Source organism: Ambystoma mexicanum, chromosome 11 (genome assembly GCF_040938575.1).
Source record: "Ambystoma mexicanum isolate Mex_15411 chromosome 11, UKY_AmexF1_1, whole genome shotgun sequence".
In the NCBI taxonomy this organism is placed as follows: domain Eukaryota; kingdom Metazoa; phylum Chordata; class Amphibia; order Caudata; family Ambystomatidae; genus Ambystoma; species Ambystoma mexicanum.
In genome coordinates, this window is record NC_090934.1 from 1,105,836,931 (window position 1) to 1,105,860,294 (window position 23,364).

At 45.4% G+C, this 23,364-nt stretch overlaps 1 protein-coding gene across 2 annotated transcripts in view; it reads right to left on the reverse strand.

The window, feature by feature from the left end:
* The window catches only part of TBC1D2B (TBC1 domain family member 2B), an 832,871-nt gene that overhangs the window by 412,444 nt on the left and 397,063 nt on the right, over positions 1-23,364 (reverse strand). For both annotated transcript variants that reach the window (XM_069624408.1, XM_069624407.1), the window contains exon 8: positions 8,886-9,079. In XM_069624408.1, the coding sequence (XP_069480509.1) occupies positions 8,886-9,079 (194 nt within the window). The remainder of the gene's footprint in view (positions 1-8,885; positions 9,080-23,364) is intronic.

Genomic DNA, 23,364 nt, shown 5'->3' on the forward strand with positions numbered 1-23,364 from the left:
TTTGATGGGTGCGTCAAAGCGTTTAGCAAAGGTGTATATTCTGCCCTGCTCATAATCCAGGCGGTCCAGTTTGAATTTTAGCTGTTTGCATATTCTGATTTCACCCTCTGTCTTTCTAGGTTTTCTTCTACCCTTGGCATTCTTTTCTTACACTCATCGCCATCTTCTGAGACAAAAAGTTGGTCTTCCATTTCTTCAGTGTCTTTTATCAGCTTGATCCTGTCTGTCTTTGCATATTTAATAAGACTTTCTATCATTTTAAAGGAACATTTGCTGGTATGTTGTGTCCATTCCTCTATTAATTTTGGATCAATGTCTTCAAAAGTGGGAATTGTCAGGATTGTCAGTCCTCTCGGGATTCGTTGAACATCTAGATATGTTTGCAGTGCCATTGCTTCCCACCATTTGAACATTTCCAAGTTAGTCTAATTTTTGTTGCACGGTGAGACTTGCTGTCAAGCTGCTCTCTGCTGTAGTTGTCGCGGCCACTTTGTCATTATTGAAGACAATCTGCGCCACCGCTCGTCTCTTGGCCGCTACCTGTTCTGCCATCATTTCAAACCAAGGATTAAATTATCATGGTTTGAAAGATCTTCGTTCAGTTGGTTACACTAGAAGGTGGTATAAACACCGAGAGCAGGCGGGAACGAATATAATCAGGCTCCCCCTATAGCACTCTCACTCTGCTCAAAAGCAGCTAAAGTGCGCTCTGGCTGGTCTCCCCAATTCCAGTTACAAATATATAAGAAAATCTCCTAATATCGCTGGAATTTTGTCAACAAACATAGGGGTCTACACCGTGACTCGTAATTCACTACATTTCCTCGTTAGTTCAAAAAGAAATACATTTCTTCAGTCACGGGAGGCGGCCTCTAATGGCTAGTTGTAAAACAATTTTGCCAAAAATAGTGCACTGCCTATCAGGTAGCTGGTGCTAGGGAATATATATATATATATATATATATATATATATATATATATATATATATATATATATATAATACATTACTCACCGTAATCGTATTTCTGATGCTTGTATCTGCTTAGATTCACATGCTGTGCATAGGCCGACATCTAGTGGAAGCTGCGGAGTATTACAGTTTGTTTTTCGAAACTCGAAAATGGCCGTCGACACAGGGCGTGCCAGTAATACTATCCCTAGTGTGACGTCCACTGTACCCAAGATCCCTCACGCGTCTAGGATCCTCAGATTGTATTTTTTCTGACATGAGGTAGCATGAGGAGTAGCGCGAGTACAGATAATCCAAGCAGATAGACAGAAAGGTAAGACTACAAGCAATCATGCGCCTTCTCTCAGAGGGGAGGAAGGGTGGGTCGCATGTGAATCTAAGTAGATACAAGCATCAGAAATACGATTACGGTGAGTAATGTATCCCTTCTGAGGCTTGTGGGATCTGCTTAGATCACATGCTGTGCATAGATTAGCGAGCAGTACCTGAAGGAGGTGGGATGTGAGAAGGGTCATGAGCAAATAAGTGTCTTAGAACCGCTTGTCCCACTTGTGTATCTGCCTTGGAATGGGTGTCAATGCAGTAATGCTGAGTAAAAGTGTGAATAGAGCTCCAAGTAGCTGCTTTGCAAATGGTGTCAAGGGGTACATTTGCAATGAAAGCCAGAGTGGCCCCAATGCCTCTTGTAGAGTGGGCTCTTGGCGTGAAAGGCAGAGTTCTTTCAGAGAGTGAGTAACACAGCTAGATACAGTTAATAATCCACTTCGAGATGGCACCTTTAGAGACGCGATCCCCCTCTCTGCCTGTAGCTACGGAGACAAACAGTTGACCTGTTTTTCTTAGCCGTCTGGTTTTATTTACATAGTAGAGGACCGCCCTACGCACATCTAGGGTGTGTAGTTTCACCTCAACCGAGCTTTGCGGGTCCTGGAAGAAAGCCGGAAGCTCGATGGACTGGTTTACATGGAATTTTGATATAAATTTAGGTGAGAACCTAGGGTGTGTGCGTAAAACCAGTTTGTCTTTATGGACAGTAAAGAAGGGATCCTGCACTGACAGAGCCTGAATTTCACTGACCCTTCTTATAGAAGTAATAGCTACTAAGAAGGCCGTTTTATAAGTCAGGTGTTTGAGACTGCTTTTATGCATGGGTTCGAAAGGGGGGCCCATGAGCTTGGCTAGCACCACATTAAGGTCCCACCCTGGTGGTGGGTTTCAAATAGGAGGGTGAAGTCTCTTTACTCCTTCCATGAAGGCTTTAACTACTGGTACTTTCCACCACGAAACCTTGCTATGGGAAGTGGTGTAAGCCGACAGGGCTGCCAGGTGTACTTTCAGCGAGTTAAAAACCAATCCTGCATCCAGCAGGTGGAGCATGTATGTAACAATAGTGGAAGGAGTGCAATCAACCGGGTTGATTGATCTACTCTGGCACCAGATAACGAACCTCTTCCACTTGTCAAAGTAACAGTGCCTTGTGTTTGGTTTCCTAGATTCCTTTAGGATGTCCATACACCTCTGTGGCAAATTGAGATGTCCAAACTCTATGACCTCAGGAGCCATGCTGCCAGGTTCATTGAGTTGGGTTGCTGGTGCACTGTTTGACCTTGGTGCTGGGACAGTAGTTTGTACCAGGCTGGAAGTTTGATGGGCTCACACCGCCATCCTACGTAGGTGTGGGAACCACGGTTGTCTTGCCCACATGGGAGCAACTAGGACGGGCGTCATCGACACTCTGTTCATCTTTTTCACCACTTTCCTGATGAGAGGAGTTGGTGGAAAAGCGTACGCAAACATCCCTGACCAGTTCATCCACAGGGCGTTCCCCTGGGAGTCTGGTTGGGGGAACCTGGATGCAAATCCTGGGCATTGTCTGTTTTCGCTTGTGGCAAATAAGTCTATAATGGGGAAACCCCACTGAGAGAAGATATCTTCTACGACCTCTCTGTGTAGAACCCATTCGTGTTCCTCTGGGAGGGAGTCTCTGCTCAGAGCATCCGCTAGGGAATTGAGCTCCCATGGAACATGTTGTGATGACAGGAAGATGTTCCGTCTGAGTGCCCATATCCAGATTTTCTGGGCAAGCTTGGACAGATTTGGCGAGCAAGTCCCTCCTTGCTTGTTCAGGTAGAACAATGCTGTTGTGCTGTCCGTCCGGATTTGCACTGACAGGTTTAGTAGGTGGGGCTCGAACGCCTGAAGCGCTCTGAATACTGCCAGAAGCTCTAGCAGGTTGATGTGCTTCTTGGCCAATGAGTGAGACCAGAGACCTTGAGCTGTTTGGTGGAGATGGTGAGCTCCCCACCCCGTCAGGCATGCATCTTTAGTGACTACTGCCTGTACCTCGGAATCGTAAAAGGGTTTCCCCTGTGCGAGATTCTCTCTTGTCCACCAGTGAAGGCTTTGTACCAGTGTTGGTGAAACAACCACTAGATCGTCCCACTGACCACTTGCCTGAGACCACTGTATCGCCAACCATTCCTGCATGGGACGCAGGCGCGCGTGGGGGACCAGGTAAATACATGACGCCATCATGCCCAGTAAACGCATTGCTTTGCGTACCGTTATTTGTTGACCGGACTGATAATGCGGAATTTGCAGTAGTATATTCCGAATTCTTTCTTCTGAAGGAAAGGTCAATCCCTCTTGGGTATCTAGGATTGCTCCTATGAATTGTTTTGAGGTGCTTGGCACTAGGCTTGACTTTTTCTCGTTGATTGAGAAGCTTAACTCGTGAAGGTTGTCGATAGTCCTTTGAATGTTTGTCCTGCAAATTCCTGGGGTTTCCCAAGTTATGAGCCAGTCGTCCAGATAAAGGTACACTGGGATTGCCTCCCTGCGTAGGTGTGCAGCCGCCACCGCCAGTACCTTGGTGAATACCCTTGGTGCTGAAGCTATCCCGAAGGGCAGTACCTTGAATTGGTAGTGTCGACTGTCCACCTTGAAGCGCAAATACTTTCTGTGCGCTGGGAACATGGAAATCTGAAAATAAGCATCTTTCATATCCAAAGTTGCCATGTAATCCCCCTTTTTTAGGAGGGGGATTACCTCTTGTAGCGTGGTCATTCATAATTTTTGGGGCTCGACATACTTGTTGGCAGGCCGTAAGTCCAATACTGGGCGCATTGTCAAATCTTTCTTTGGCACAAGGAAGTAAGTTGAATAAATACCCTTGTTTACCTGGCGTCCCGGGACGAGTTCTATCGCGTCCTTTTCTAGCAGAATGGCGATCTCCTTGAGGAGAATCTTCTGATGTTCTAAAGAGTGTACTCTTTGTCGTGGAGGATGGTTCCGGGGACGCTGCAGTAGTTCTATACAATATCCTGTGGATACTATTGACAGCACACATCTGTCTGATCCCTTCCCAAGCCTGGTTGAAGTTGGAAATGCGTCCTCCTACTGGGGTTGCGTGAGAAGGGACCCTGAACTGAGCGTCACTGCTTTGGTGGAGGTGTGCCGCCTCCCTTGTTGGGGCTGCCTCTGCCTTTACCACGACCTCTCCTATTACCCCTGCCGTAACCCTGGGTAGACTGTTGGTTGTTGTTCCACTGTGTACCCTGCCCCTGGGAATAGGTAGATCCTCTCTGGGAATTTTGGCCGCGTGGGCGACGAAAATTACTATTCCCTCTCTGGTTAGGGGGTTTATTGGTTAACTGGCCAAGGGACTTGAGTGTTTCGTATTCGTCCTTGGCATTCTTCAGTGCGTCTTCGACCGCCTTACCAAACAACAGATCGGTTTCCACCGGTTTGTCCAACAATGATGCCTGGGTTTCTGCCTTAAAACCAGACTGCCGTAACCACACATGTCTTTTGATAACAGTGCCTTCCGCTATCAATCTGCCTGCGTTGTCCGCGGCGTCGAAGGTTGCTTTCAAAATGCAACCAGACACGCTCTGCCCTCTGCGGAAATCCGAGCTAACTGGCCCTTTAAAGGTTCAGGAGCAGAGGCTATGAGTGCCGCGACTTCTTCCCACTGATGGCAGTTGTAGCTGGCCAACAGGGTGGTGGAGTTTGCAATCCTTGCTTGATAGGCGGACGTTGAGGCTACTTTCCTGCCGAAACCGTATAGTTTTTTGCTCTCCTTGTCGGGAGGAGCTTCGGACGATGACAAGGGTGTTCCAGCCCTCTTACGAGTGTTGGTGACAACTAGGGAGTCTGGCTTCAGATGTCCTCTTATATAGAGAGGGTCAGACTGGGCCGCCCTGAAAAGTTTTTCAACCCTGGGATTGACTGCTCTGGTGAGGTTCGGGTTCACCAGGGACAGATCTATTCTCCGCTGAATGGACTTAAGGATAGGGATGGTCTGGGCAACAGGCCTCCTTTCTCCCACTAACTCTTCTGCGAAGTCCCTCTCCTCCTGGACACCGTGGGTGTCAATGTGGAAATGTTCTGCTGCACGTGCGAGAACCTCGTTTAGGAGGGGTTGGTTATCGACCGGGGAGTCGGTAACCGGGGCTTCGTTCTCTACCGGGGAATCTACTCTGTATGTTTCCGGGTCCTCCTCTTCCTCTTCCTGGTCCTCATCATCCCCATAGTAGCCCGTCCCGGTTTGCTCTTCTACCATACCAAATTCTTGGTCCTCACCAAAGGAAGCCTCTCCTTGATACAGTGAGTATGGTCTTGCGTATGGTTGTACCTCGAAGGGTTCTGACCTCGTCGGAGTTTCAAACCGGGGCTTTTTACTCGGGGGGATAGGATCAGTAGAGCCTGAGGGTGTCGCCCCTTGTGGATCATACGAGAGGAAAATGTTCTGGATTTTTATCATAAAAATCAGCCAAAGAAGACATTCTTGACATGACCCTATCTATGTCTTCACTGGACCATTTTTTGGAACTGGGAATGACTTTCAGCAAGTCTATGGGATTTATCTTGAGTAGCTTTGCTGGTTTTAGACATATCAGCAGACCTGGTTTTGTCTGTCTGTTTAGGGGGAGTGGTGTGTTTCACAGGTGTGGAAGAGTGCAAAGGTTGTTTGTTTCTTCTGCTGTTTTCCCCCCTCCCCGTGAGTGGAAAAATGTTTTCCCTGTCCTTTAGTGGCTCCAGAGGTTTTCGACGCCTGGCGTCGAGGATCGGGGGTGCTGTCCCTGTCCTTCGAGCGTGGGGCCTCGCTGGTTTTAACTGCGGGCTCCGACTCCTGGAGCGCGGCCTGGGGGTGGAAGTCGTCTTCGTCTCCCGACGATCGAACTTCTGTTAGCCTAGGGAGCGAGGCACTCTTGGCAAGAGTGGATGATTGCCTGGAGTCATGCGGCAATCTTGATCGAGAGCGCCCAGAGGACACCGAATCGGACCGTTCTGTTTGTGCCTCTTTCCGAGAACTCGACGTTGTCGAGTCTCGGTTTGACTTAGTGTGTGTAGTATGTGAAGTATGTGAAGCGCTTGTGTCGCCGGGGGTCTTCCCCATAGCCGCCCTGCCGGACGACCTTTCCGTGGTCGGGGACCTGCGCTCGGCTGTCTTTCGACGCCATAGTGCCCTCGCCGTCTGAAAGTGCTGCCGTCGCTGAAGGCGCCCTCCGCTGCCATGGCCGCCTGCCTGGCGTGGTGGGCCCAACGCTTCGTCGAACGGTCCTTAAGTGTCTTAGGTTTAAACCTACTACACGCTCTGCAGTTCGCTTCGGGGTGGTCCCTCGGCAAGCAGAGATTGCACGTGGCATGCCTGTCGACCCAAGGGTATTTGCGATTGCACTTGGGGCAGAATTGAAAAGGGGTACCCTCCATACGCACCTTGAGGCAGCGGGCTTTTAAGTGTAGGAAATGTATAAGGTGTACCTATATACCAAGAGTGTAGAGTATGTACCACCCCCCACTCTCCCTACTTGCAGGGCCGAGGCCAGAGGCCTTCCAAGGCCCGGGCCGAGGCCAGAGGCCTTCCGAGGCCCAAATCCGTTGTGCAAAAGTATGCTAAGGCCAGGGGACTCCGCAAAATGCTTCCGACCAGTATGGCGGAAAAAAACAATCTGAGGATCCTAGACGCGTGATGGATCTTGGGTACAGTGGACGTCACACTAGGGATAGTATTACTGGCACGCCCTGTGTCGACACCCATTTTCGAGTTTCGAAAAACAAACTAATACTCCGCAGCTTCCACTAGATGTCGGCCTATGCACAGCATGTGATCTAAGCAGATCCCACAAGCCTCAGAAATATATATATAAAACTTTCTCCGTCTTTTCCTCATGGATATTGTGCCCTGCTCACATATCTGCACCCAGGGAAATATTGCCCAGTTCTCTATTATGCCCCCCCATGGATATAGTGCCCTTCGCACTCTTCACAGCCTCCGCCCCTTCTTTCTCTCATCAGTGCCTCTTCCCTGTTCCTGCACTGCCTTTTGCTTGGCCAGAGACTCGATCTTCACCTCCTCTCTGGGCCTTACAATCAGGTCTTCCACTGCAGGTCTTAAAGCCAGCCCAGCAATCTTCCTCTCTGCTACAGTAATCTTTTTTTCTTTCTCTTTAACACAACAACCCCCCACCCCCCTTCTGGATGGAGGCTGCAGCTGTGGGAGTTTCTGTCTTTTATGCTGGCAGTTGTGAGTGAGATATGAGCTCTCGCCTCACCAGTGTTCTTGGTAGTGTGAGAAGGCAACGGGGCACCATCACTCTGTCCATTAAAGGATGGACTTCCTGCTGCCACTCTGGAAATTAAGGGGAGGGAGGGGTGTGTGTTCCCCAAATTGCACACTTTGGGGGGTGTAAAACACATCTGTGGGTTACCAGTCCATTATCTTTCTGTGTCCAAATCTGTAAGCACCCTGTGCTAATCCACACTAGGTGTTCATCTGTTAGGAAGAAGGGATTATGGGAGAAATAGTATTTCTGTTGTTGGTTGTAAACATGGTTTGGGCTGTCTGGCCTAGGGATGGAATTTCCAGTCTTCTTCCTGGCCGAGGGGTCCCGACTCATTCTATATGGGTTAACCCTTCCCAAACCAAAATTTCACTCTCTGGAGCCAGTCCGGGTTTTGCTCAAGATGAGAAATATGGCACATGTAGTTCTTGCAGGTTTCTTTCCCTGAAATGGACTGTCCATGCATGGGGATATGATTGTAATTCACAGCTGCTGTTGTGGACCTTGAAATACCATACCCAGGTCGATGTTGCAAAGTCACAGTGGTTAATTTCCCACACTAACAACTAAATTATAAGTGGGAGTCATGTGGGGCACAGACAAGCAATCTGAACGCTCAAATCAGTGCGGTAGTTAGAGCAACCTTTTTCCCTGTAAAACTTCTAGAAAATGTCTATCCCGCAGATGTCTAACCACTTAAATGGCAAGAAGTGCCACTGTCAACTCTAAGCTGGACTCCTGCAGTGACCAATATCGGGGCCTTACTGGCTATCAAATACAAAGTCTGAAAAAATTCAGAACAATTCATGCAGAATCACCTTCGGAGTGAGAACATGTGAACCAGTCACCAGCAACCTCAGACTAGCTCCCCAATACAGGCCAGGATCTGCTTCAAAATACTGTGCCTCACGCACAAATGCCTGGAAAAAAACAGCCCCTATTACTGTCAAGGAAAGAATTCCAACACCACTGTCCAAAAAGAACCAAACAGTCATAGACCGCCAAACCAACCATCACCAAAACTAGATGCAAACGCCTGGGCCATGGCTCTCCACCGGTCAATTTGTTTCCCTGATGACTTGAAACACACACACCCCAACAAGAAATTCCGGGCTGGGCTTAAAATCCTACTGTTCTTTTATTTGGAAACAAACCCTAATTAAATTGCTTTGCTTTTACCTTAGGCCTGCATAAACAGAAAACAGAATGGTTTTACAAGAAGAGGTAAATTCATATTAACAGTTCAAATAATCGGAATCAAGCTAAGCAACTTTGCATTCCAAAACTCCAAAAGTACAAATTCAGAAAAAGCGTTGGTTCATACTTTTCGATTGCAAATACATTGTACCTGACAGTGTGTGGTTTAAAGTACGTTTGCTCTGCATGCTCAGTTGTTTCCACTTTTAATGCATCTTCCAGTAACTGCGCAATAACATCATGACCAGGACTCTGCCCCTCCGAGCACACGGGCGTCTTCACTTCTTGCAGTAGCACCAAGTACTTACTTTCTATTTGACATAACCTTGCTTCAAGGCTGTAATACTGCAAAAAACCGCAGCGTTAGGCATTTTTCAATACATACGATTTACCTAATTATTTACATTTCAACCCAATGTAAAACATGTTTTTGTTACTCAATTTCATTACAAGGAATACATAGAATTTACAACTTCAACAATCGTAGCTTGTTACTGTGAAAAGAGGTAGGTGTGTGCGTGCACATGTGTTTGTTGAACTGAGTGTAAGCGTGAGATGCCACAGCAGAGTGATCAACAGAGAACTCAAAGCCAAAGTATCGGTTCACATTCTTTAATGGATACAACAGAAAACTAGGGTGTAGGCGGTACTAAATCCACTGGTTGGGTTCTGAAGTTGGTACGAGGTGAGTAGCTTTACTTGGCGCTGTTGTCCTCAAGTCTTCCCTCTGTCCTCAACAAATCCTAGCGACAGTCATACAGTGTCTGAGGTTTTAAGTACTGAGGGTAAAGTGTGTATGCCCATGATGGGAATCTTCACTATGCAATTTGTAGCAGTATTTCTGATGCACTGCCTATGATGCGAATCCTCTCTATGAAGCCCAGGATGGTTAGGGAGAACCTGGTTGGTAAAACGCCTGTGATATTCTCTGTATACCTCCTCTAGGTCCTGCACCACAGAGCTGGCGCTGGCCTCTGCACCTAGGATCACCACAGTCCCATTCAGTAGCCTCAAGAATGGGAGGGTCCACATTGCCATTCTTGGGAACCATTCCCATTCTGTTAACCACACCACAAAGCAAACTGTGACCATTTTGGATCCTGTAGTCCTGGATTCTGTGATGGGACCAGACAACTAATATCTTTATTAGTACGAAGCCATGATGATAACTGTTCCCATAACCTTCTACCACAGTCTTATTTATTTTAAAAATCTTGAATTCAAGATGCCTGAACTTTAGCCCAATTTATCACTTTCCAGGAGATCAAAGTGGATGTGGAGGCTACAATATTAAGTAATATAACACAGAGTCAAAGTAAAATTAATGTAAGGCCTGCATTCTTCTTTTAAACCGCAAGGTACATAACTCCATAGGTAATTTCTTTGTCGCTGGTTTACACTGTATATTTGTTTTAGTTATGCATGTCTTACTGCTGTTATAGAACTGCTATCTAAGAATTTTGGGGGTATGGTTTGAGAAGAAGTGCTCAGTGACAAAGCAAACACGTTCTGTGCCACTTATTAAGGGTGTGGCGGTAAATACAGGCTATGCAATCTCTGAGAGGTACAGGTGTGTTGTTGAACTGGGCTGACCAGCCTCATGCTCACCTATTTTTAAGTTTGATCCTCCAACAGCAGCTTGTCAAACACTAGCATTGTATGACAGTCTACTAAATTTCTACTCTGCCACAAATCCATCTGCGTATGACATGCCACACTTTGACTTTGTGAAGGCATCATTAAGTAAGACACTGACAACAGATTTAAAGTTCAGAATAAATGGTTTATTAAATCACATGTCAGGATGGTAGAAGGCCTAACTTGCCCTATGCTAAGGTCGGGATTTCCCTACCTGAACGAAACTAAGGAAGGTCTGAGTCAAAGAGTTCAACTTAAAAGTCTGTCTGTGCCCAAAACCTATCCTTGCCTCACAACTAAAGCTAAACAATGTGTAGGGATGTCAGTAATAAAAGAAATGGTGATCAACACAAAGTTCTGAGTTCGGCCAAATCTTAGCTTTCTTTTCAGCTCCTCTTCCCCAAGTTCAGGAAGGTTCCACAAAAGTCTCAAGAATACCTTTCTCAAGTTCAAGGTAATTCAGTTCCACACAATCCTCAGGGTTCCCTCCTCCAAGTTCCAAGCAACACAGTTCAAAAGAAAAAGGTTCATGAGGCTCCGTCCTCCAGACAGCGTTTGCAGTTCCTCAAGTTTCAGGGTTCCCTTCCCCTAGACGTCAACGTAGCAACTTGTATTGGTCTCAGTCTTTCATGGTTTAACAACTCCAGGCCAACTTGACCCTGCAGGTTTGCATCACCAGCTCACTTACAGTGCTCCTTCTTGGTTTATTTCACAATGTCTTTGGCTTTCACAATTCAGGGGTCCCTGGTCTAGGTGCAGTTGTCAGACCACATAGTGCACCCATCTTAGATGAACTCTAGGCTCTTCAGCCCACACAGGTTTCTTCTGTATCTGCCCCTGTATCCAAATTCACATTCACTTAGCTTTGCTTATCTTTTTCGGCCTCTTGGCTTTATGTACAGGTTAACACTCTCCCGGCTTCTCCTAGTTAACTTCTTGGCTTTGTCATTATGTGTATCACATTGCATGCTGGTCTTTGGACTTACTGCACTGTAACCTTTTATAAAGTTCACCTTGTGGTAGTCTGGTTCATGCCCCACCTTTCTGTCGCACTCTTTCACACTTGCTCTCTTTCTCCGAAGGTTTCAAATGGGTACTTTCTCACTTAGCCTTCATCAATTATTTGCTTTGCCCATAAAGTTTCATTCAATTCGATATTTAATGTGTAATTTCACTTGGTTACAATTTTTCATTCAGTTCTGTATTCAAAATGCTTGACTTAACTCTTCTTCGAGTTTTCATTCAGTTTTGCATTCAATATATTTATTTATTCATTGTATTCGTATAGCACGCAACAGCCCAGAGGCATTGTGGCACTTATTACAGAGAATGAGCATACTTGTTTACAAAATTATCAACGTGACACTTGTTACATAGAGTGAGCATATTTGATAGCATAATTATACAGTTGTCATATTCACTTGTTTAGAATTATGATATAAGTACATAGATTACATTACATTTATATACAATACATTTTATATTACAATATACAAATTGAAGAGGGTGGTAAAGGAGTTAATTAAGAAGTGTGGTTTTGAGATTTTTACGCAAAGCATAGATGGATGATTCAGCTCTAGGGGAGGCAGGGAGCGAATTCCATAGATTAGGTGCAATGTATAAAAAGCCTAACCTTCCGGCTTTGGCTCTGTGGATACGAGGGATGTGCAGTTGGTTGGTATACGGAGTTCTGGTTGGGCGCGCAGATGCAGTTCTTGATATAGATTCTGATAAGTATGTGGGAGCTGTGCGGTTGATGCATCTATGCGTGATCGTGAGGATTTTGAGTATAATGTGGTGTTTGACCTGGAGCCACTGAGCTGACTGTCGGGCTTGAGATATATGGTCTCTTCTGGGGATGCTCATAGCAGCTCGTAGAGCATTGTTTTGGTGGGTTTGTAGTCTGTGAAGGTTTTTGGAAGAGGTGTCAGCCAGGAGAGCATTGCAATAGTCGAGTTTGGCACCTATGGTTGCTCTGGCTATTGCGAGGCAATTGGGTTTGGAGAGGTAGGGTTTAATGGCATTGATAAGTTTGGTGCTGTATGCTGACGCAGAGGCAATGTCGCTAACTTGTTTGTTCATAAATAAATTATCATCGATGTAAACACCTAAAGTCTTGACAGAGGATGAGACTGTGATGGTGGAGTTATCTATGTCAAAGTTGGCGTACTGAGGATTTAACTTAGCTATTGTGGCTTTCTGACCGAGGATAAGGATTTCAGTCTTATCCCCATTTAGGCATAAACCACTGACAGCCATCCACGCTTGGATTGTAGTATAGATTTTGTTTAAGGCCGTGGCATCTTGGTGATAGGAGCGACATAGTGGTAGGAGTACTTGGGTATCGTCAGCATAATTTGTATATGCTATACCCATGGAGTCAAGTAGGTTGAAGAGAGGTTTGGTGAAGAGGTTGTAGAGGGTAGGGGTTGTACAGGCGCCTTGGGGTACTCCGCAGTGTATGGTTGTGGGGTTGACGTTTGTTATGTTGGAGAACACCTTCATAGCTCTGCCTTCCAGAAAGGAAGTAATCCAGGAGGCTGCTCGTTTAGAAAATTGGGCTGCCTGAGTGAGATGGGTAGTTAGGGTCTTATGATCAACCAGATCAAAGGCTGCCGATAGATCAAGAAGGAGGAGGAGGAGGAGGAGGAGGAGGGCAGCCTTACCTTTGTCCATGATCTGGGAGATTTGTTTTTTTAGGTCTAGTAAGGCGGTTTCTGTTCCATGACCTATGCAGAATCCAGATTGTCTTTTACCCAATATAGAATTGGATTCTATGTATAGATGGATCTGGTTATGAGCTGCCTTGTACAGGATTTTCAGGAGGAAAGGGACTGTAGTTATAGGCCTGTAGTTGTTGGGCTGAGCTGGGACTAATGTGTTTTTTTTTTAGAAGGGGGCGTACCCAGGCTTCTTTGAGACTATCAGGAACAGAGCCATTTCAGAAAGAAGCATTGATGAAGGCAGTTAAGAGAGGGGCGAGGTCCTTAGCACATTCCTTGATAATTTTAGGGAGGCATCTCTCTCCTTTGCAAAGAGATGGTTTGAGGTGTTTAATGAGATCGATGACCTCGGATTCAGTGGTGTCTCTAAAGAAGAATTGGGAATGGTGGAGATCGCTATGCTTCGCTCGTGTGAGTGGATTTGTCTTTTGGTTGGGGAAGGCTTTGCAGTGGTCTTGAATATTATTTTTCGAGGAGATCTATTTTGTTGAGCATCGCAGACTGGATTCTTGCGCACCAAGTTTTGTCTTTGATGATCTCATCTGTGCTGGCAGGGGGTGTGACCATCTCGTTAAAGATTGTAAATATCTCTTTAGCTTGCGAATTGGCCTTGGAGATCCCGTCGTTAAGAGTTGGCTTTTGCTGCGATAATAGCTTCTTTGTATTGGAGAGCTATCTGTTTGAAGTGGTTCCTATTTAAGTCATTAGAGTCGTCTTGCCAGTTTTTTTGTGCCTGACGCTTTTGTGAGCGGAGGGTTTGGAGCTCATCTGAGAACCAGGAATTGCAGTCAAAGGGTTTTTTTTCTTTCTTGCTTTCGAGAGGGGCTATTAAGTTTATAGCATTGGTAAGTGTGTCTTTAAAGATGTCTGCTAGCACATTGGGATCCTGAGAGAATGGGGTACCTAGACATGGGTTGTTCAGGTATGGTCGGATGTTGTCCGAGTTGAGTTTTTTTGAGCTTCTTGTTTTGGCTGTTGGCGCGTGAGAGCTATGGAACTCGGGGCTGTAGGGATGATGAATTCAATGCAGGTGTGGTCTGTCCATGGGTAGGCAGTGTTTGAGGTAATGTTGGATGCACAATTGTGATTCATCAACCAGTCTAGGGCACGGCCTTTGGAGTGGGTTGGTGTGGGTACTCCTTGAGAGAAACCTAGGTCATATAATTCTTTAGCTAGAGCTGAGGCAGATTCATCCTTAGGGTCATTGAAGCCTAAGTTTAGGTCTCCTAGCAATAGAATTTGAGGATTGTTTGATGTTGTTACTGAGTTGGTGGGAGAGGTGGTCTTGGAAGTCTGCGGGGAGGCCCGGGGGCCCATACAGGATGTGAATATTGTGTTATTAGGTGAGAGCATTAGTTTAACGGATAGCATGTCAGCATTTCAACCCCATGTGCTGGAGTCTGATAGCCTGATGAGAGGGAGTCTTTGTAAATAAGGGCAACTCCACCTCCTATTCTGTCGGGTCTATCTTGTCTGATGATGGTGTAGCCTGGAGGGAGGGCTAGTGTGACAGCAGGGCCGGAGGCATCATTGAGCCAAGTTTCAGTGATGCTTTGTAGGTCAAGATTATGGGTGGATAATAGATCATTTATTTCTAGAGCATGTGCAGGAAGTGAAGGTACGTTCAGCAGTGTACATTTCAGGTGTGGCTGGTGTGTTTTTTTTTTATTTTAGATTGTGAGGTGGTTGACTTGTTATTATGTGAGTTCTTGTGTGGCTTAGTGCACTGCAGTGCTGGAGAAGATTGGAGTGGCAAAGAGAAAGGGGTAGGAGCTTTGCTACGGTGGGTAGAAGGTGTAGGAACTGTGCCGGTGCTTAATCTGGAATTTCTTAGAGGTAGGGGCGAGCATGGCAGGTGTTTGGGTAGTGTGTGGTTTCTGAGTCTATGAAGTCTGTCAGCTGGAGTAGGGGGCTGAGACTGTGTGATGCCATAGTCTAGGGGAGTAGGGGGGGGCGGAGTATATGCGTCATTGGTAGCGTGTATTGGCGGGTGCAATGAGTGCGATAAGTTAGGTCTGGGTGTGAAGGTATAGGTATCATTGTGTGGGCCATAGCATAGGCTGCAAGGAAGGCTGTGAAGAGCACAGCAATGAGAGTGATGGTGTGTGCGCCTATGATGTGTGCAGTATGTGATACCTTAGGCAGCATGATGGGGGTGGATTGTCAGAGTGGCTTTATCCAGCTGGTATGCGGCAGGATAGTCAACGTAACAATGCTGGGAGTTGTTGAGCAGGTAGGAGTCCTAGCTCAGAGAGGCCGCTAGGGAGCGAGAGAAGTACAGACGTGGAGAGTCTGCTAAGATCTCGTGGCGGTAGTTCGCTATGGATACTGATCAGTGCTGGCATGCAGTCAAAAATTAGGCGTGTTCATAATTTCAAATCAGAATTGCTTAAAGGAATGGTTCGCCCAAAATTTTTTATTTCAAAAATAGATAGCCAGTATTAAAAAAAAACGATTGGCATTTTTTGAGCAATTCAAGCTCAAAGATAGCACATGGGGGCATCCATTTTGTGAGATGGATGCCTGCCGCTGTGCTCGCTTTGGCTTTTGCAGCACTAATGAAGGAAAAGCCAGCCAGCTGTAGTAAACAAAAGCTACCACTGGATGGCTTTTCCTTCATTGGTGCCAGGACTCGGAGGACGCGGACCGGAGACTACAGGCAGAAAAGCTGCAGCTGCATCTCGGTAAGTGCTATTTATTTTTTTTTTTAAATAAGCACTAGCTGCGTTTTTTTTTCTAAGTTTTCCGGGCTGGAGAAGCCCGGAAAACTTAGAAATAAAACTGCAGCTTTAAAAACGTATTTATGTTTGCAGTAGCTTTTGAAGCGACCGCAAACATAAATACAACGTTATTGTGTCTAAAAATGCTGCGGTTTTTCTTTCTAAGTTTCTCAGGCTCAGAGGAATTTTCAAACACAACCGCGTTGTGTTTCTGCCTAAATCTGCTTTCCCAAATGGGGCTTTAGGGCTCCCTGTGGGAGCCCTAGAGCCCCAAATGGGAAAGCTGATTTAGGCAGAAACACTGCAGCATTTAGCATTTCCCATTTGGGGCTCTCGGGCCCCCCGGGAAATCAGCTGTAGGTAGAAACACTGCGGCATGTAAACGCAACCGTGTTGTGTTTCTGCCTGCCTTGGCTTTCACTTTGGGTCTCCGGTGCTCTCCTGGGGGAGCACCGGAGACCCAAAGTGATAGCCACGGTAGGCAGAAACACAACGCGGTTGTGTTTGAAAACGCTGTGGCTTTTCTTTCTGAGTTTCTCAGGCTCCTCCGAGCCGGAGGAGCCTGAGAAACTTAGAAAGAAAAACCGCAGCGTTTTCAAACACAATAACGTTGTATTTATGTTTGCGGTCGCTTCAAAAGCTACCGCAAACATAAATACAACGTTTTTAAAGCTCCGCCAGCCCGGAAAAAACGCAGCTAGTGTTTATTTTTATTAAAAAAATAGCACTTACCAAGATGCAGCTGCAGCTTTTCTGCCTGTAGTCTCCGGTCCCCGTCCTCCGCGTACAGCACCAATGAAGGAAAAGTCACCCAGTGGTAGCTTTTGTTTACTACAGCTGTCTGGCTTTTCCTTCATTAGTGCCGCAAAAGCCAAAGGGAGCACAGCAGCGGGCATCCATTTCACAAAATGGATGCCCCCATGTGCTATCTTTGAGCTTGAATTGCTCAAAAGTTTACATAGGGACTTAAAAAAAAAATGCCAATCTTTTTTTATACTAGCTATCTATTTTTGAAATAAAAAATTTTGGGCGATCCATTCCTTTAAAGGCATAACGTTAATGGCATTAAAATACAACAGTGGTGTCTAATACTTTTATAGTAGTGCAATGTACGAGGCAAGGCTAGTTAATGTTAACAGGCAATAGTGTGACAAGTTTATGGTAATACATGTATTGTCACATGGGTGATGTTCATTACAGTAGGATCAGTGTTGAGTCAATATGCCGCCTGGAGTTTTTTGCGTGTCTTCTCCAAGCAATGACCAGAAGACGGGAAGTAGTAGGCATGGTGAGTGGCTGCTGGTGAGTAGAGATTGATGGGGTCGTATGAGGGGTTCTTACCTCAGATTTGGGCGCAGGCGAATTGGCAGAGTGGCGGGCCCAACGGCCCGTACGGCCACGACAGGGGTGATCCATTGGATTCGGTCCTTAGGATGAAGTCTGGCTGACGCCTTTCCGGCGTGGGGCCAGGAAGGAAGTAGGGTGAATCCTCCAATCGGCACGAAGCAGCATCGGCTGCAATGGGTTGCTTAGCAACTATAGTAAACATACACGGCGGCAGCCATTTTAAGGCAGGACTTGTGTCAACTCCGGTGAATGGAGTATTATCACAAATAAAGCTCAGATTCAGCACACAGGTGGAATATGGAGCAATATGTCACATATGGATATAATATATGTCACATGGCACTTTGGAATTCATGCGTAGACCCTAGGAATGACATTGCCTTCCACTCACTGGTCCTCAGTGTTCCTCCTCCGCCGGCTGCGCAGCTTCTATTCGGATTCACAGGCGAGCGGGTCGGTCTCTGGGAACCCTGCTGTGTGCTTCCTCACACGCCGGCAGCTCTGCTCTTCTCCACAGACGCGGACAGCGTCCTCTCTTCCTTCTCCTTTGCTCACAGCTCCAGCTGCCTTCTCTGGGCAACAGAGGCTCCCACACCCACGGAATCCTAATGGCCACGCTCGCCTTGGGCTCCACAGGTCTTCTGGGACATCGACCAGCATCCTGGCTTCCTCTCAGGTCCTACCACGGCTGCCTCCACACGATACCGGTCACATTGCTGATCTGTCCCACACAGGTCTCCCTGCTGCTAAACTGGTCTTCCTTTATACACCTGCAACCACTTGACCGGTTGCAGGTGTGGATTTTCAATTGGGCTTGCCTGACCATAGTTAAAGGGACATGCCTGACTTTCAAAGCACTCTGCAAGTATCATTCTCATCCCAGTACCAGAGTGGTGAAATTCGGTATTAGTGTTCACTACTCTTAGTTGTCTCTTCCTCGTCCTAGAACTGTCAGGGGGGAAATGAGGGGAGAGGTTTTACAATAGCCTTTTAAGGCCGTGGAAGGGTTAGGTTTGTCTTCAATAGAGGGTCAGGATCCAAAAGTGATGGCCTTCCCCTTGTCACCTGGGAAGAGGAACCAAGGGAAGTAAATGTGAGGACACACTCAGGTTTCTCACAACATGCAAACCCAACTCGGATGTGTAATAGGGAATGTTTCAACTGAATGTTTTCCTGTTTGGCTGACATTTGAACAATCAGAGATAACATTGATGTCTCATGTTACACCATCAGCGCTCCTGCAAATGGGATTAATTTTGCAATGGATGAAATACCCTTGAATTGCACCAGGTGAGAGTAGTTTAACATACAGAAACATACTGGCTTTTTCATACCACAGTTAAGCTCGAGTGTCTCTTGGGCAAGTAATGGTCAAACATTCCATTTGATAAAACATAAATTAGTTCTAACTATAGAGATGGAGAATGTGCTGCAGATTGCGCCGAATGTTGTATGTGTCAAAACCTAATGATTTACTAATACAGACAAAAAAAATCCTTTTACAAGATCCGCAGATCATTTTTCTTGATGAGAAGCCCATTCATTTGACAAAAAAATGACTTGTATACTGGGCATTTTGATACAAAATATATACCCCATAGAGATATAAATAAGTGTAATTATACGTCTAGTTAAAAATACCTAATAAAACACATTAGCATACCTTAATAAACAACTTCACATGTTTTAATGTAATAGATTATATTGAAAGGTTGCACAGGTATTTCATAGATCACTCAGGACGCTAGAAGTGTGATTGACTTACGCTTTATTTGTTCAGGTATCCTTTTGGTAATGGGAGACACCCCTGCCCCCCACTACCCACCGCATTCAATCATAGCTAAAACACAAATGACGCTCACATGAAGCATTCATTCAAGTGCTCCACCATTCTCTTAGCTGCACATAACATTAATCAAAACTCTACAGTGAACACTACCAGCAGGACAATCAAAAGACTGAACACTTCTTCCTCCATGACTCAAAGTCAAACAGCCAGCAATTCAGTTACACCATAACACACTTCTCATTTACACAAACACATACACATACACATGCAACATTACACACTGCAGCATGCCTATTCAGCCGAGAAAAGGAGGACACTCAGGCACACCACAGATAGGGGGGAAACGAAAGCCCTAGCCTCAGGACGATGCAAAGCCGCACTCCAGACATGTGAAAAATATTCATCCATGTGATGAAAAATAGCAACCCAAACCCCATCCTCCCCCAACTCAAACAATAGGGAAGAGGAAATGAGTGCAGCCTCCCAGTCATGGGTACACCATTTATGAAACTGTAGGAAACCACTTTAGTGGACGACTCCTCAAACAGGAAAGACCCTACTTTTATGTCACCAATCCCACACTAGGACGAGAAACGAAACAAGCTACATTGCAAACAACCAGGTTCTTGCCGTGTCTAAACTAATCTGGGCACAGCAAACCTTATGTGCAACACTGGGCAGAGCAAAGCTCCTTCCGCCTAGGACTGCCCCTCCCAGACGTTTCTGTACCTGCTTTATGACTCCGTAACCTGGCAGCAAGTTCCAAACACCCAAGCAGCCTCCCACTCAACACAATCATAGCCAACCAGCAATAACAACAATTATTCAGACCAGTGCAGCAGCAGTGCGATGATGGTGTCCAACTAACTGCACAAAGCAATCAATGGAGAGGGCAGACTGCTCCAGACAACCCAAACGCTGTGTGCAATTTTAACCGATGCACCCTTGGTCACCCAAGATGCTCATATAAATGAAAACTGCAATGAACAACATCGGAATAAACAATCTTTGCCACTACAAAGGGAGACCTCACTACATGTAGGATACAGGGAATGCTCACCTGTTGCTAACAACCTGGACATTTGCATATCAATTCAGCTACATGAATTTCTGAGTTGTCAGCTAGCCTAATATGAAAAAACAACGATTAAAGACATCAATAGACTCAACCACAATGGCCGACCTCTGGTGCCCAGACTACCACTACACAGAGAAATGAACATCATATACATGTATTTGATAAGAGGTGCAGGCATTATAATAGTCTGCATTGTACAATGCCCTATTTAGTAGGCCAAAACATGTACAGACACATAAAACACCACAATAGCCAATGAACAAGTCCCAACACTAAATTTAATACCACTATAGCTATGAAGCCCTAACTGAAGAGAGGCCATCACATATACAGGGATAGAAGAGCAACCCAGCCTCTCAGATACCTCGGGCTACTCCTACTAAACTAAACTGTAGCTTAGCTTAATTCCACAAGGAATAATTTGGCCAAAAAACGAAATACTGTTGACTGGATCCAGTTCAGAAAAGTCTAGGAATCAATATGTCAAGACAACCACTAGAATGAAGAACGAGTATATGGAGCAGATGCAAGCATGTCCATCTTCTTTGAACCTCGCAACAGGTTCTTTGCATGCCCACTGAGGTGTGCGACTGCACAAAACAGATCAGGATATAACCATTAATTAAATGGGTTACCAACGGTAACACTGTCAGAGGATTGGCAGGCTGTTGTAGCCAGTAGAAATGGGAACCGTATAAGTACACAGCTGTGTCTGCAGAAAAAGGAAAATAGTACATTGAGGGGAAATGTCACCAGCACCTTAGACACTGATCTGAAAAGTAGATGTCGATCTCTAAACCGATCTTCAGTCTCCTTTGTTCTGTTTTTGTTTTCTGTGCATACGGTTTTTAATAATAAAAAGCCTTAAACAGCATTTATACAATTATAATGGTTCTTTTATAACGTGCTTAATACCAACAAGTGGTTTCTAAGTGCGGGATCGGGATTCGAACGTGTGTTGCACTGCGTTGTCTTGCTTCCAAGACAAATGGTTTGCCCCTGAGCTATCTTTCCTTGCCAGAGCAAGATAAACATCTTTAAAAAGAAGAAAAATAAACAAAATACAACAGTAAAAACAATTTAAGAGAACAAAGAGAAAAATTCAGACGAAAGAAAAACAAATTATGTTGTCCCCTTTGTTAAAAGAGTTGAACAAATTCCATTTACACATCGTAAAACTGCAAAGCTCAAAGAAATTCATCTTCCTGGCAAAATCTGTAATCCCAATACCTCTGGATGAAATAACCTCTGATCAGATTCAAAAGGGAAGAGATACTGGAGCCTCAGCACCTAGTGCCATGGACACATCAATAATAAGTGAAACAAGGTTTCAATATCCACAGTCTACAGCTCCATTTTTTCCCCTCTCCAGCCCAATTCTATCCCATACTATTTCAAAGGTGGGGCATAGGTTTCAACGAAACCTCATGAACTTTACTCTCCAGGCAGGGGAACATATGGCTCCGGGACAAAGGGCGAACTTCAGAACAATTTTTATGTTCTGAAATAGGGAGTAATTAGACACTGTTTCAAGAGTTGAAATTCAATCTCCCTCTTCAACTGCTCTCTTCACATTAGCTGGATCAGTAATTAACAGATCAAGTGACCGGTCAAGATTTAGTAACGTAGCCTGAATTTTCATTACACAGGGTGAAAAACAAGTTATTAGACCACCCCCTAACCCCCAATTGAACTAAGCTTGTAGAACAGGGAATTCAACTGGGGGCAACTGATCTTACAATATAAAGCTAGCAGTTTCCAATCAACAGCTGCCTTCAATGACAAGAGGCCTAGCTCGTGTCGAATCGCGGCTGCTGGAACACCCCTAGGAAGAACCAATCATTACGCCAAATCAGACCTCCAGAATGTTCCAGTTTGCATGGGAGGTGAGGGAGTACAAATAAATATAAAGCAGCGCCAGCAAAACCTTAACCTTTTAAGTGATAGCCGGCACTAAGGAGAATTTAACAAGCTTATCGATGATACCCCTTAACTGGGCCGAGAAGACCTTACATTTCCTCTTCATAAGATCCAGGTGAGCAATTTTGTACTTACCACTGTAATTAGTGAAACCCAGATAGGTATACATTTCCACTCTCCCCAAAGTTGTACCCTTTAACATCCACAAAAAGGAAGAATTGCTTTTAGGTTCAGTTCGACACACCATGATCTTTGTTTTAGTATAGTTATATTGGTTCCCAGACCATGGGAAACCATAAACAGTGACAATTTCTCTAGAGAGCATTGTAAGCTAATGGGGGTCTGGTCCAGTATGGCTAAATCATCAGCATAAAGGAGATACAAAAAAAGACTGCAGACTAGTCCTTAGAGAAAAGGCACCCTCCACACCCAGCCAAGAGCCCAGCAAAATACAGGTGGAAAAGTGCTGACGTCAATAAGCACCCTTGTCTCACTCCTCGTCACGTTTGAATTGGCTCCGACAATCCCCCCAGCATTCAATCGAATCTCGAGCCTCGAGTCTGTATGGAGAGTCATGAGGATCTCCAACAAGTCATTTGGTATCCTCCATGCTTCCAATTTCCTACAGAGAATTTCTATCAATGTTGTCAAATACAGCAGTGAAATCTTCGATGTAGACAAAAGGAGTATGATTCTGTCTGCTATGATTGACCAGCATAGACAAGAGTGAATTCATTCACAAAGGTGCTGATGTCCCTACGAAAATCTGATTTATTTGAATCGAGGCAATTTGCTCCTTTGGTCCATTCTCTGAGGGGCTCCAATACAATTGTTGCAAAGACCCTACTACTAGAGTCTAGAAGGGCGGTGGGCCAATAATTAATTGGGAATAGCCTATTGCCCTTCTTATAGATTGGCACTGCAAGTGCATTCCTCCACAACTCTGGGGCCGACTCGTTGAGATCTCGTCGGCCCCCGCCGCCCTTGATGACTTGGCTTTCCTAAGCAAGGATTCAATTTAGGGAACAGAATATGCCAGACCAGAGAATAGGACAATGCAAGAGAGAACTAGGAGAAAGGATATACGAAATGGAACCACATGAGGCCACCACATCACCAAATAACATCAACGGATCACATAGCCATATAAGTGCGATGGTAAAAAAGAACCAACTCAAAAACAAGACAAAAATCATTATGCCTAACAGCATACCTCACTATGGACCATTTGCCAGAGCAACAACCAACTACCACAAATGTTAAACACACCGGCAGAACACCAGGAAAAGGGCAGTAACATGCAGAAGGAGAAAGATGGGAAATGACACCTTCACTCCATAAATCACCGAAACCCAAGGGGACCTACGGCAACAACTAGATACAGAAGAGGAGCCAGATGAAGTCATGGACCAATA